Source organism: Sapajus apella, unplaced genomic scaffold, assembly GCF_009761245.1.
Source record: "Sapajus apella isolate SASKATOON/1434 unplaced genomic scaffold, GSC_monkey_1.0 scaffold39, whole genome shotgun sequence".
Lineage (NCBI taxonomy): Eukaryota > Metazoa > Chordata > Mammalia > Primates > Cebidae > Sapajus > Sapajus apella.
Window position 1 is genome coordinate 2,250,615 of NW_022436979.1, and position 14,651 is coordinate 2,265,265.

Sequence of the window (14,651 nt, forward strand, 5' to 3'; positions counted from 1 at the left end):
CTTATGAATATTTTAAGTCTTCAGGGGCCAATTTGTTTAAGTAAACATTAATACTTACGTCTTTTTTTCTACCTTCACAATTCCTTCAACTTTTTTAAGTTCTTCATTTATATCAAGGATATAATGATGACATTCAGTGTGGGGATGGCTTTTTGTCCCTATCTTCTCCAGAAAAGCGCACATACTTCCAGCTCTTTTTTCCACATCACCATTCTTAAACCTTATTAACAAATGAAAATAGTGCTTTGAAAAGACTATATTCATATTGTAAACCAAAAATAAAATTATAAGGCCCCTCAATCATCTGAATAGACTTCACCCTAGGCCAGGGCACTCTAAAATGTAAACTGAAAGAGTGGTTTAAGCCACAATGGGAAGTGGGGGTCACACATGCCTCACTGTACCCTCCAGCATCCACACCAACACAGACCCAGGTCTGATAAGAAACATCTACAATCTATTTTCTCTGAAGCCTGCCACCTGAAGGCTTTGTGCGCATGCTAAAACTTTGGTCTCCACAACCTTTTATTATTATTGTTATTATTATTATACTTTAAGATCTTGGGTACATGTGCTGAATGTGCACGTTTCTTACACAGGTAGGTATACACGTGCCATGGTGGTTTGTTGCATCCATCACCCCATCATCTACATTTGATATGTTTCCTAATGCTATTCCTCCCCTATCCCCCCAGCCCCTGCTATTCCTTCCCTAAACCCCCAACCCCTGACAGGCCCCAGTTCCACAACCTCTTATAACCCAGACATTCCTTTCTGTTGATAACCATTTCAACCAATTCCCAATCAGAAAATTTTTAAATCTACCTATAATCTGGAAGCCTCCCTCCCCAACTTTGAGTTGTTCTGCCTTTCTGGATCAAACCCATGTGTATGTTAAATATATTTAATTGATGTCTTATATCTCCCTAAAATTATGAAACCAAGCTGTACCCCAACCACCTTGGGCGCACGTTCTTAAGACCTCCTGAGGGCTGTGTCACAGGCCATGGTCACTCATATTTGGCTCAGAATAAATCTCTTCAAATATTTTGGGGAGTTTGACAATATCATATGTCCATCTACTGCTATCACCTTGACATATAATTTGCTAGAAAAAAATGTTTTGGCTCAATGTATGAAACATCCAGTAATATATTACACTCATTATAGGCTGAGTTCTCCATAGAGTTTTTTGAATATTACTTGTGAGGCCACGGATTTACTAGCATGTTTAGAAAACAGACTTTGAAAAGGAATCTTATGTAGCTGATGAGCATTAAATTATTACACTGAAGAAACAAAGACTAGGAAAGTCTACTATACATGGTGCAAAAAAAAACCAAAAATAATAATAGCAAACAATTACCAAGTTCCAGGCAGTCTTCTACGTGGTTTAAATAGATTAACTAATTTAATCTCTACCATGACGCTATGAGAAAGGTAATATTATCTCTGTTTTGCAGATGAGGAAGTAAATTCCAAAGGAAATTTTGAAATGCCTTCAAGGTCACATAGCCTACTGGTCAGGTTGTGGTTAGAACACAGGCAACTCAGCTTCAACTTCAGAGGCTGGTTTTTTTTCTTTTTCTTTTTTTTTTTTTGAGACAGGCTGACAGGCTCTTGCTCTGCCACCCAGACTGGAGTGCAGTGGTACAATTGTGGCGTACTGCAGCAGAGGCTCTATTTTTTACTACACTTTTAATTTTGCCTCCCTGTTCATAGTAACACAAGTTAATATGCAATACCCATATATTACTGGTTGCAAACAGTGTCTTAAATGATAGCATTAAATGACTCTTTTTACTGCTTTAAAGTAAACAAACTAGGTTACCTAGAATTAATTTTCCTTCTTCAATCCCTCTGATCACCTGACAAGAGTCCAGTGTAAAAAAGAAAAAAAAAAAAAAAGTCTAGGGATTGGCCTCAATCAGTCATGTTTTCTACTGATGAATTAAGTGTTTTATATAAATTACTTTGTTTAATCCACAACACAACCCAATGAATTAGTTATTATTTCCATTTTTCAAATGAGGCTGCAAGAGGGTAAACAGATATTCAGAAGTCACATAACGAGAGGAGGGCAGAGCTGGAATTTAAGCTAAGATCTGACCCAAAGTGTGTGCTCCTGACTCCGCCTCTACATGAGCACCAGACATAAAACATGCGCCTTGTCAGCACCATGCACGTTTTCTGGAGTCCAGATTAAGGAAGGGAAGTTTTAGCTTGAGCCTAAACCAACTGTCATAGAGTTCTCAATGTTCCGGTGGTACAAAGCAGCGGACTCAGCCTAGGATCTCTGTGGCATATGTTAAAGACAACTGGAGACTCCATTCAAGCAGCAAAGATCTCAATCCCAAACATTTAAAATATCTATTCACAAACCTGCACATTCTGCACAGGTACCCCAGAACTTAAAGTATAATAAAAAAAATAATATTTTTAAAATGTAGATGTATACAAGTGTACAAATAATGAATCCCATTTCCATTTAGATTCCTATCACAAAGTCATTCTTTCAGCCATGCCTCAGTGCTATATAGGAGTACATTTGTTTCTAACTAAAATTCAGAGCCACGCTACAAGAGTAATCTATATAGATATTGTAACATGTTGGTAGAATACTTCATTTGTTTACCTTGGTCCAAGCACAAAAGAAGAAGAAATTTTCTTGTAATTCCCCACATTTGTGACTTCAGTCATCTGCTCTTTAATTTCTCTCATCATCATGTTTTAGTTACTCACCACCAGCACAAACTTTGGATGCATTAACAATACACGTGGCTTAGTGCTACCATTAAACATATCCACACGCCTATGTGTTTGTGTATTTGTCTTTGTAAATGATTTCACATTACCATTGGACCAAGGTGCTGGGAATTTATTTTTATACAAAACTTCTGTAGTTATAATAATTTAAAATTCTCTTGGCTAAATAAGTTTTTTGGTTCTGATTACGAGAATGGGTCCAGGGTACAAAGTGTTACCCACTTAATGTGCTCCAGTTAAGTTCTCCTAATCAGAGAGAGTTGCTAAATACTACTCAAGGTCTTTTTATTATGTCACGCGATATCAAGGAATGCCTCTGGGCTTGGTTTTCTTAGGTGTAAATTAAAACCAAACATTCAATAAATTTTGACTGCTTTATGTGTTTTACCTCTGTACATGAAAAAATCAATTTAGTTGCTAAAAGAACGTTTCTAAATTTAATGATAGCTACTTACAAAAAACAATTAGAAAAACCAAAAACCTTTTTTAAAAATCAAGAGTCATGGAATTAAGATGAAAAATGTTAATTTTTCAATTAATGTTAAATTTTCAATCAAATGACTCTTGATTTTTAAGGATTGACCTAGAAGGCTGGCCCATTTCTTTGAAAATAAAATCTATATTTTTTTAAAAAAAATGCAAGAAACTAGTAAAAATAGGCTCACTTCTCATTTATATATAAAGGAGACTAATTGAAAACAAAACCAATCAAAAAAATCTAACATATAAACAAAGATGAATTAAGTTTCAATTACTTACAAAAAAAATATTGCAGGTAACTTATCCATTTGTCTTAACTTTTCAACAAGAAGAGGAAACATGTTTACCATATCTTTTGAACTAGACGATGAATCCGGACTAAGGTTCTCCAGTACTGTTTCGACCTAGAGTAGTAAGTTAAAATTATTTTAAATAAAGAAGAAGAAGAAGAAAGAAGAAAGAAGAAAGGAGGAGGAGGAGGAGAAGGAGAAGAATTTGCAGAAACAGGAGAGAGAAAGGAATTATTTCGTTGTCTAAAATTAGAAGAATTTTTCATATATAGTTTTTTGTGGGTTTTAAAAATAGTCCTTTTATAATATATTATCAAGTACTGGTAAAAGTGAGTGGAGTCACAGACATCTCTATATTAAAGAATAGACAAAGAATATATAAAATATAACATATGATGTTTTTATAGGCACTACAAGTAAGTCAGTAGGATAAAGATGTTCAGAAAATGTTGCTGTTTCAACTGTTGCAGGGAGAGTGACAAAGGCTTTCTCCAATTACTAGATGGCAAAATAGCAGCCAAATATGGAGTATATAAAATCAACAATGGAAAAGAACCTCTTAAAATTTTTTTTAAAAGTTTTTAACTATATCTACCAATACTTTGAAAAGGCATAGAGGCATATTCATAATGCTTAACTAAAAATTCAAAAAAGAGTAAGTCACAGAGTGATCAAAAGAAGTACAATAAGTTGTTTACTTCAGATATTGTTGAAATTCTGGGTGGTAATTTTTATCCTACTATTCCATATTTTATTTTATTTCATTTATTTATTTATTTATTTTTTGAGACAGAGTCGCGATCTGTTGCCAGGTGCCAGCCAGGCTGGAGTGCAGTGGCGTGATCTCGGCTTACTGCAACCTCCGCCTCCCGGGTTCAAGCAATTCTCCTGCCTCAGCCTCCCGAGTAGCTGGGACTACACGTGCACACCACCATGCCCAGCTAATTTTTGTATTTTTAGTAGAGACGAGGTTTCCCCATGTTGGCCAGGATGGTCTCGATCTCTTGGCCTCATGATCCACCCACCTCAGCCTCCCAAAGTGCTGGGATTACAGGCGTAAGCCACCATGCCCAGGCTTATAATTTTTTATAAACAGCATCTACTACATTTTTAAGCAGAAAAAAAATGTTATTTTACATCAGGAAAATTAAGATTAAATTCCTTTACATACTATACAATGGAAAAACATTGATGAAATAGTTATTGCTATCATGAATACATTTTCTTGACAAAGTCATTTTCCATTTTAATTATCAGTTGAGGGGTGGAGAGTAAGGACATCTTGGTATTCAATTTTCCCAGGATTAACATTTAATGGAACACAGCATTCTTTGCCAAACAGGCTGAATTATTTGCAATATTTCCTTATATCAGTACCATTTTTTTTTTTGAGAACAAGTCTCCCTCTGTTGCCCAGAGTAGAGTAGAGTGGCACAATCTCAACTCATTGTAACCTCTGCCTCCCAGGCTCAAGTGATTCTCACACCTCAGTCTCCAGAATAGCTGGGATTATAGGCATACACCAGAAAATCTGGCTAATTTTTGTATTTTTATAGAGATGGGGTTTCACCATGTTGGCCAGGCTTGTCTGGAGCTCCTGGCCTCAAGTGATCCACCCGCCTCAGCCTCCCAAAGTGCTGGAATTATATGTGTGAGCCACCACACCTGGCCAACAAACACCATTTTTGTCTTTATTTCTTTTATCTCTGAAGAAAAAAAGGCAAATAAACATGATAGTCAGCAAACTAGAACCAAAGATCCATCAACCTTAATGCTCAAGGGTGTCTTTGCTACTCAGCATAGCCACCTGAGTCTGTCGTCTGTAAATTTGCCTAAGCCTCTTTCAAGTACATTTATATTTTCTCATTTATCATCATGTACATGAGTTTCAGAAATTGGTTATTTTTATATAATTTATTTTTATTTGCACAAAATCTTACTTAGGTTAGCCCCTGTACTAATTCCTGATTCCCTCAGCAACATTGGGGCTCCTGTTAAAGTTAAGGGTTCTCTATTTTTAGCTGTTTGTAGCTGTTACTGAAGAAACCAAAACCCTATAACACAAGTTTTGTTTGTTTGTTTGTTTGTTTTTGAGTCAGAGTCATGCTGTGTGGCAAGGCTGAGGGCAGTGGCACGATCTCGGCTCACTGCAACCTCTGCTTCCCGGGTTCACGCGATTCTCATGCCTCAGCCTCCTGAGTAGCTGGGACTACAGGCGTGTACCACCACACCAGGTAATTTTTTTGTATTTTAGTAGAGATGGGATTTCACCATGTTGGCCATGATGGTCTCAATCTCCTGACCTCGTGGTCAACCTGCCTCAGCCTCCCAAAGTACTGGGATTACAGGTGTGAGCCACCATGCCCAGCCTCTGTGGCACATGTTTTAAAGGGCACTGAGCTAAGAGATGAAACCAGTTCCTTCCTCCTTTTTCCTACCTCAGACTCACTAGATAACATGTTTAAATGGAATTACGAAAATAAAAACTGGAATAAAAAGATTACAGAACTGACATTGGCTGAATTATTACGCAACTCCAAACAATTAACAATTAAGCGAAACTCTGTCCAAAAAAGTGTGAAAATTACCTGCTTCACTTTGCCATTTTGAATCCAATTCGTTAATTCTGCCTTTAAGTTTTCTTCATATTTTCTAACATCCAACTTCTTAATGACTACTTTATTCTTAAAAAGAACAAATTCCTCTGGACACAATTCCTTGGGGGGAAAATTATCACAAAATTAAGCTAAGCTATGCAATCTATATAGTAAGAAAAATACAACGATGTATTTGAGTTTACTTGTCTCCTTAACCAAACTGCAAATTCCTGAGGTCAGAGGCTGTTAAACATCTTTTTACCTCCCCATAATTTCTAACACATAAACTTATGATGGTGGGTGAGCTCTTCAAATGAAAGAATATAAGGCATGGCTGACGAGAAGACGAAAATGAACAGAGAGGAGAATGGAGGAATCTAAGTCCAAAAACACAACTAAAGTAGTATGGTATCCCAAAAGCTAAAAGAAGAAATATTTTCGAGAATTACAGAATATTCCATGCTATATACAATAATAAAGTCACAAAGAATGTCTGAAAATAAGAAAAATTAACTGATTATTTCAAAATAGCAGCATCAGCCAAGTGGAGAGAAGAAGTGTGCTTACCTGAAGAGTAATTTTGCCATATTCTTGAATAGTATTAACTGAAGTTAGTTTCCATGAATATATATTTCGATATTTACCTGAGCCCTGGGCCAAGTTTCCCAGACTTGAACCATGGTATCATAAAGCTGGATGCTTTCTTGAGGGGTGAATGTAAGATCAGGTGGGAATCCATACTTTTCAATCTGTGAATAAATGAATTAATGGATGGTTGAGCAAATAAAATTACAGTGTTTGTATTTCCTTTATTTTATCTTATCTTTCATGGCTAACCCCTCAGGTCTTTATCCATGAATCCAGGGACATTAAAAGGCAAAAAACTGGAATATTTCACCTCTGCAGGGATCTGTTAATAAAATCTTAACAAAGTGGCATCCCTAACCTGCGGAAATAGAAAACTCCAAAGGTCACTAATAAGTTTCAGCATTACTTCCTGAGACTATTCATACTAGATAATAAACGAACACGGCTCTATGAAACAGCTTCACAATGCCAGTGAGGGTACTGGATGGCTGGAAAATATGAACACTTACAGAATAGCCTCAATTTAGACAAAAAATATACATTTCTTTTTGAAATATCCTTTTGAAACAGACATTAAAATGTGTTTAGTGATGAAGATGATTTTATGGATACCAAGCCACGTAAAAAGGGACAAAGCTTTGTCCCTAGAGGCCCAATATAAGAACTGGGTCGGCCAGGTGCAGTGGCTCACACCTGTAATATCAGCACTTTGGGAGGCTGCGGTGGGCAATTTGCGAGGTCAGGAGATCAAGACCATAACACGGTGAAACCCCATCTCTACTAAAAATACAAAAAATTAGCTGGGTGTGGTGGCACATGTCTGTAGTTCCAGCTACTTGGGAGGCTGAGGCAGGAGAATCCCTTGAACCCAGGAGGCAGAGGTTCCAGTGAGCCAAGATCATGCCACTAGTGAGACTCCATCTCAAAAAAATAAACAAATAAAAAATAAAAACTTTTTAAAAAGGAGCTGGGTCAACTTTATAAGGACAAAGACCCTCAGACAACCTTCAGATACTCAAAGAAATTTCTACCTGATGGCTACCTTGGTTACTGATCAGCTCTGCCTTAAGCCTTCAGAACTCACACACTACTTTTCCTCTCACAAATACTGTTGATGTTAGTCATGTGCGAAACACCGCATAAGGTACAAGAACAAATCCCATCTCATAGCCTTTGTGTTCTCTATGCCTGTGTCTTCAATTGCTACTTCTTCTCATCTATTATGTACCCAAGAGATAAAGTAACATCTCCTAAACCATAACACCAAAAAGAAATGTTAACGATGAGATGTCTATGGGAAAGGCCCTATTAAACAAGTTAACCAAGTATCTTTATGTCAAGGTTTCTGTTATGTTCATGTGCACAGCGAATCTCCAAGAAAGGGATAGGGCATCACACTTCTCCCCAACTTACTTAAGGAAGGAACCATTGTTTTAAAAAACACATATTCCTGGTTCCTGGAAGATTGGAAATACTGGGCTAAAGGAGTCACTCCAAAGATAAGAGTTCAGATAGCAAAGAAGCCCTGTTTGGTGGACTGTGGGATTAGAACCCACTCCTTGGAATTCTGTTTTGCTGTTGTTGTTGTTGTTTGTTTGTTTTTTGTCTATAATATGAGAATGACAATGTCTTCATTGCTTGTCTTCATGATGGTGGTAAGACTCAAAAGGGTTAATATAAGCAAGATTTTCTTTTTGTAGTATGTTATTCAAAAAGAATCATCATTTAGCAATTCTCAGATTGAATTAATGAAGCTAGCTAGTTGGCAGGGACTTCATTTGAACACACTAGTAACTATATTCATTATCTCAGAAGGTGAGGATTTCAGTATCTCATAAATTGCATCTTTCAAGTGACCATATGTTCTGTCTATAAACAAAGCCATTCCTGACTTCGTAATTAGATTTTTCTAAGAATCATCAAGTACATACTAATGCTATGCTTCTATTTTGGTCTCTAAAATAACAGTGATTCATTTTCAAAGCAACTCCTTTCCTTTACGAATGCCTTGGTTTCCCATCTCTAAAATGGGAATAATTATCCTTATACCAGAGATTTGTTGTGAGGATTACATGATATAATGTGTATAATCTGCTGTTAAAACGCCTGGTTCTTTTTCCGTATCCCACCCATCTTAGTGACTGGCTATTAACTTTCAGGTATTCTTATTTATTGGTTTGTCAACTGTATCACTAAAAAGACATATTAAACTGAATTGTTCTCCTCTGCACAGCATGTAATTAGCTGGTATCTCTCAAGCTGGCCTAAATAATATATAAAATGATATAGAAAGACAGTATATAAAAGATCATTATATGGTTATATTGGTTTGTACTTCTTCATTCATAAACAAAAGCATATAATACCACAATGCTACTTTTGAAAAAATAAAAATTTAAAAAAAGTTGTATGGTAAGCATTTATCAGAACTACATGGAAAGAGACAGACGGTAGTTCTTTCGAGGACTGCCTGGTGCTGACAGCCTCTTAGGGAGCTGAGCAGCTGGGGTTTTTTTGTTTGTTTGTTTGCTTTTTGTTTTTTGTTTTTTTAAGGCAGCATAATTCGTAGGTAGGCTGTGCAGCTCTTCCCTTAGCCCAGGAACAAGCCATATATGGACTGCAGTGATCCCTCACCACAGCTGGATTAAAGCCAGCTCACTCATCCTGTTCCCATGCCTTCCTTTCCACAGCTATTTCCATGACTGTTACAGATAATAAATCCAAGGTTAGAAGGTTCCTTTACATTCTTCTCTTATTGCTTCAATGTATTCTGCTTCCCCTCATGATTGAACAATTTCAGTGTAATCTCATGAATGCTATACTCATGTGGATAGATCATTTTGCTATTGTTATTGCTACCTTAGGAGCACAAAGAAAGGTCTTATATAAATACACACCTCACAAATTTCACCAGTTGTCTAAGCATTTCTAAAAAGTATGTCTCTCTATTTATCCCCAGGCATAAAAGAGTAAAGTGTCACAGAGTAAAGAGTTGAGAAGATTCACACAACAGTGCAGCTCTGCAGAAGTCACACAGGGTCAGAACATACTGTAATGGTTCTGTTGCTTTCCAGTTACTCCATTAATAGCTACTGAGAATAGAGGAAGGCACATAGCCAAAAATGATGAACTCCAAGCCACTGTACTCACAAATGCTTAAAGGTAACTTACCTTAAATCAGTCTAAGTAGAGCAAACCATAAAGAAAAATTATGAAATACTATGCAACTAAAAACTTGCTGAGAATTCAATGCTGAACATGTCAAAATATAATTGGAAAGGCTTAAAGAATGATGCATGCTTATCACAGTCAGGGGCTTATCTATTCCTTGAGCACAGTCAGGGGCAGAGGGAGGGATAGGGACAGGAATACCATTTGGAATGAGTCACTTTAAAGCCAAGAAAAAGCTACATTGCAAAACTTTGTTTGAAAACTTCTGGGAGACAGAATCGCTTTAAGTGAGTTTTACATGCCCTTAGTCACCATAGCTCAGAGTCTATGAAGTAATTTCCATTTAATTCCTTATTCATGCAGTCAATCCACAAATTACTTAGTATAACACTATGCTTAAGAGCATTCGGTTTTGGGGTCAGAACTTGTGAGTTCGTACCTTAGTCTGACAATTACTGACTGAGTCCTTGGGCTAGTTAACCTACCGCCCTAGCCCTCTTTTCCCTCACCTGTAAGTTGGGAATAATTATAGTATATTTATTATAAATATGTTGGAAGGTTAAAAGAGAAACACATATATATACTTAAGAAGTGCCTGTCACATAAATTCTCAACACATGGTGTTAATCATCATTCCACAAATGTTTACTGAGCAACTCTTGTGTATATGGCACTATGAGCTAGCTCTAAGGTCATCCAGGGGTGAAATAGTGCAAAAATTTTCATTAACAATTTTATAGTTTAATAAGAAAAAGAGGACGTGGAAGCAACAAAACTTTAACAGCAGGCTAAACATAATTGGTGTCAATTAAAAAGTACAAATAATAAATAAAAGTACAAATAATACATACTTCCCTATGTATTATCAGAAAGGAAGATTAGTTCCATGTAGAGAGATCATAGAAAGACTTCTGGAGAAATTCCATATTAGCAAAAGCATGGAAGATGAATAGAATCTGGAAACAGAATTTGGCATCTAGAATAAAGCATTCCAGGTATAGCACACAGCATGAGCTCTTTTAGGTAAGCTACATCCTGGGTTCGAGTGAAAAGGTGAGGAAAGTCTAAGTTACAGAACACCTGAATGCCAAGCTACAAAGTCTGAAATTTATTTCCAGTGGAGAAACACTGAAGACTTTTAAGTACAATAAGGAGAGGATCAGAATTATATTTTAGGAAGATAAATGGAACAGCATAATTTTGAATATAATTTCATGAAAAAAGGACCAGCCATTGGCTAGTGTCATATCTTCACAAGGTAACTTGAATCTATATAATTTAATAACAGAGATAGGATGGAAAAAGACAAGAGGATAGCAAGAGAAATGGATGACTTCCCACACTCATAATCCAGTGCCTCAGTTAAGATCTCCAAAAACTTCATCTTACCAATCCACCATGAAAAAAGTCATGTTCTGATTTCCATGTTAGTGGGAAATGCCTCTTCCCTGTTCAGACCATTTGGTAATGGGGAATTCTAACATGAACAAGGAGTGCCAGTACAGCTGTGGCAGCACTGTTAGTCACAGAGAAGTAGAAGACAGAAATAGACACCAAGAAGCAGCTGGATAGGAAAAGATAATGTCTGTAAATAAAGAAAAAGGATAAACTAACCAAAGAACCCAAATTAGAACTCTCCATTACTTCCTCTCCAGTTTTTAAACTTCAGGTGTCCCAAATAACTTCAAGGATCTAATGAAAGCTAGAAGAAAGCATACATACAACATTTTTAGGGGTTTTTCACTCTTCTCTAAAGTCCATCCTTGATGTCAGTATACCTAAGGTTAAGATTATCTGTAAAGGTGGCCTAATAGAAGCCTCCCGTGAGCATCAGTCCCCCCCAAAGGAGATCCAAATTGAGCAACCACGGACACAAAAAGCACCTTCATAAGAACCAAAATTCAGGTGAGTAATCACAGTATCTGGTTTTAACTCTGTATCACTGAAAGAGGCACTGAAGAGGGCAGGAAAGACAGCCTTGTACTGCCAAGGCCACCCATCCTGCATCCTCCAGCAGTGGCCACCTGGCATGCAGAGAAATCTTTGCGCTTGGGAGAGGGAAGGCATGGTGACTGGAACTTTGCATTACAACTCAGTGCTATCTTGTCACAGTGAAAAGCAACACCAGCCAGACTTCAGCGGGCACCCATGGAGGGAGTATTTACACTAGCTCTAGCCAAGGAGAACTGCCCATCCCAGCAGTCAAAACCTGACTTCCAGGACGGGCAGCTCTGAAACCAATCCTCATCACTGGAGGTTAAAATATCCTAAGATCCTAAATCAATCTGAAAGGCAGCCTATAATTCCTGGGCAAGTCATGGTGCTGTGCTGGGCTCAGAGTCTGTGGACTTGGAGTCCATGTAACCTAGTGAGACACCGCTGAGGGGTGAGGGCATTATCCCTCCCTCAACCCTAGGCAGTGCAGCTCGCAGCTCTGAGAAAAACTCCTCCCTTCTGCTTGCTGAGAGGAGAGGGAAGGGCAAAGACGACTTTGTCTTGAAACTTGGACACCAGGTTAGCCACAGTAGGTCAGGGCACTGAAAAAAGTCATGAAGCCTCCACCCAGCCCTTAGCTCCCAGACATTTCTAGACACATTCTGGGCCAGAAGGGAACCTGATGCCTTGAAGAGATGGACCCAGATGTGGCAGGAGTCATCATCTGCTAAACAAACAGCCCTTGGACCCTGAATAAGCAGCGGTGGTAACCAGGCAGTACATGCTGTGGGCATTGCATGACATTCTGAGGGATGCTAGCTTCAGATATGACCCAGAACCTTCCTAGCTGTGGTGGCTATGGGAAAGACTACTTCTGCTTGAAAAAAGGAGAGGGAAAAGTAAACGGGACTTTGTCTTGCAACTTAGATGCCAGCTCGCCACAGTGGAATAGAGCATGGAGCAGGCTCTTGGGGTCCCCAAGTGCAGACCCTGGCTCTTGGATGGCATCTCTGGACCTACCCTGGGCCAGAGAACAGCCTGTTGCCCTGAAGGGAGAGACCCAGGCCTCACAGCATTCATCATAAGCTGACTGAAGAGGCCTTGAGCCTTGAGTGAACATTAGCAGTAGCCAGGAAAAACTCACTATGGAGCAGGGCTGCTGGTGGCCACAGAGAGGGACTCCTCTACTGGTGGAAAAAGAAGGGAAGAGTGGGTAGATCCTGACTCCAAGCCCTGGGTCCTGAACAACATCTCTGGACCCACCTGAGGTCCAGGGAACCTGCCACCTTAAAGAAAAGGACATAAGCTTGACTGGCTTCACCACCTTCTGGTTGTAGAGCCCTCGGGCCCTTGAGTGAAAACTGGCAGTAGTCAGAAAATGATTACTGGAAGCCTAGGGCAACACCTGGTGCTGTGCTTGATTCAGGTCTAACCCAGTGCAGTCTCTGTGGTAGAGACCACAGGGATGCTGTATCACTCTCGCTTCCCAGCTCTAGGCAGCTCAACACAGAGAAAAAGATTCCATTTGTTTGGTAGAGAATAAGGGAAAAAAACAAGTCTCTGGTAATCCAGAGAATTCTTCAGGATCTTATCCAAACCACCAAGGGGGTTCCTCTATGAGTCTGCAAGAGCCACAGCCTCAATGAGCGTGGGGTGCCACCTAATGCAGTTAATGGTTGCAGTGACCAAAATCTTAGATCACAACATCCAAGTCCCTCCAAATACCTTGAAAGCCTTTTCAAAAAAGGCAAGTACAAATAAGCCCAGACTGTGAAGCCTACAATAAATACCTAATTATTTAATGCCTAAGTATCAACGAATATCCACAAGAATCAACACCATCCAGGAAAATAAGACCTCACCAAATGAACTAAATAAGGCACCAGGAACCAATTCTGGAAAGACAAAGATATGCGACTTTTCAGCCCAATAATGCAAAATAGCTGTTCTGAGGAAACCCAAAAAGCCAGTATTACCCTGATACCAAAACCAGGCAAAGACATGTTAAAAAAAGAAAAGTACAGGCCAATATCCCTGATGAGTATTAATGCAAAAATCGTCAACAAAAATACTAGCAAACTGAGTTCAGCATCACATTAAAAAGATATTTCATTATGACCATGTGGGATTTATCACAACAATGCAAGGATGGTTCTACATACACAAATCAATCAATGTGATATATAATATCAATAGAATGATAGCAGGATCCTATTAGATAAATTTAACAAAGAGATTGAAATAATTAAAAAGAATCAAGCAAAAGCTATGGAGTTGAAAAATTCAACTGACATACAGAAGAATGCACCAGAGTCTCTTGATAGCTGAATTAATTAAGGAAAAGTGAGCACTAGTGAGACTGAAGAAAGGCTATTTGAAAGTACAGTCAGAAGATACAAAAGAAAAAAGAATTAAAAATAATAAAGCATTCCTATAAGATATAGAAAATAGCCTCAAAAGAGCAAATCTAAGATTTATTGGCCTTAAAGGGGCTTAAAACCTCTAGAGTGGGGAGAAAGTTTATCCAAAGGAATAATAACATAAAACTCCCCAAACCTAGAGAAATATACCAATACTCACGTACGAGAAAGATATAGAAGACTAAGCAGATTTAACCCAAAGAAGACTATCTCAATACATTTAATAATCATACTTCCAAAGGTCAAGAATAAAGAAAGGATCCTAAAAGCAGCAAAAGAAAAGAGACAAATAATACAATGGTACTCCTCTATGTCTGGCAGCAGACTTTTCGGTGGAAATCTCACAGGCCAGGAGAGAGTGGCATGACAAAAAGTGCTGAAGAAAAAAAACTTTTATCATGGGA

At 38.2% G+C, this 14,651-nt stretch overlaps 1 protein-coding gene across 8 annotated transcripts in view; it reads right to left on the bottom strand.

The window, feature by feature from the left end:
• The window catches only part of LOC116565151 (probable ATP-dependent RNA helicase DDX60-like), a 129,181-nt gene that overhangs the window by 37,695 nt on the left and 76,835 nt on the right, over positions 1–14,651 (bottom strand). For all 8 annotated transcript variants that reach the window (XM_032298615.1, XM_032298614.1, XM_032298616.1 and 5 more), the window contains 4 exons: positions 6,778–6,882; positions 6,125–6,253; positions 3,526–3,650; positions 59–220 (listed from right to left, as the gene is read on the bottom strand). In XM_032298615.1, the coding sequence (XP_032154506.1) occupies positions 59–220; positions 3,526–3,650; positions 6,125–6,253; positions 6,778–6,882 (521 nt within the window). The remainder of the gene's footprint in view (positions 1–58; positions 221–3,525; positions 3,651–6,124; positions 6,254–6,777; positions 6,883–14,651) is intronic.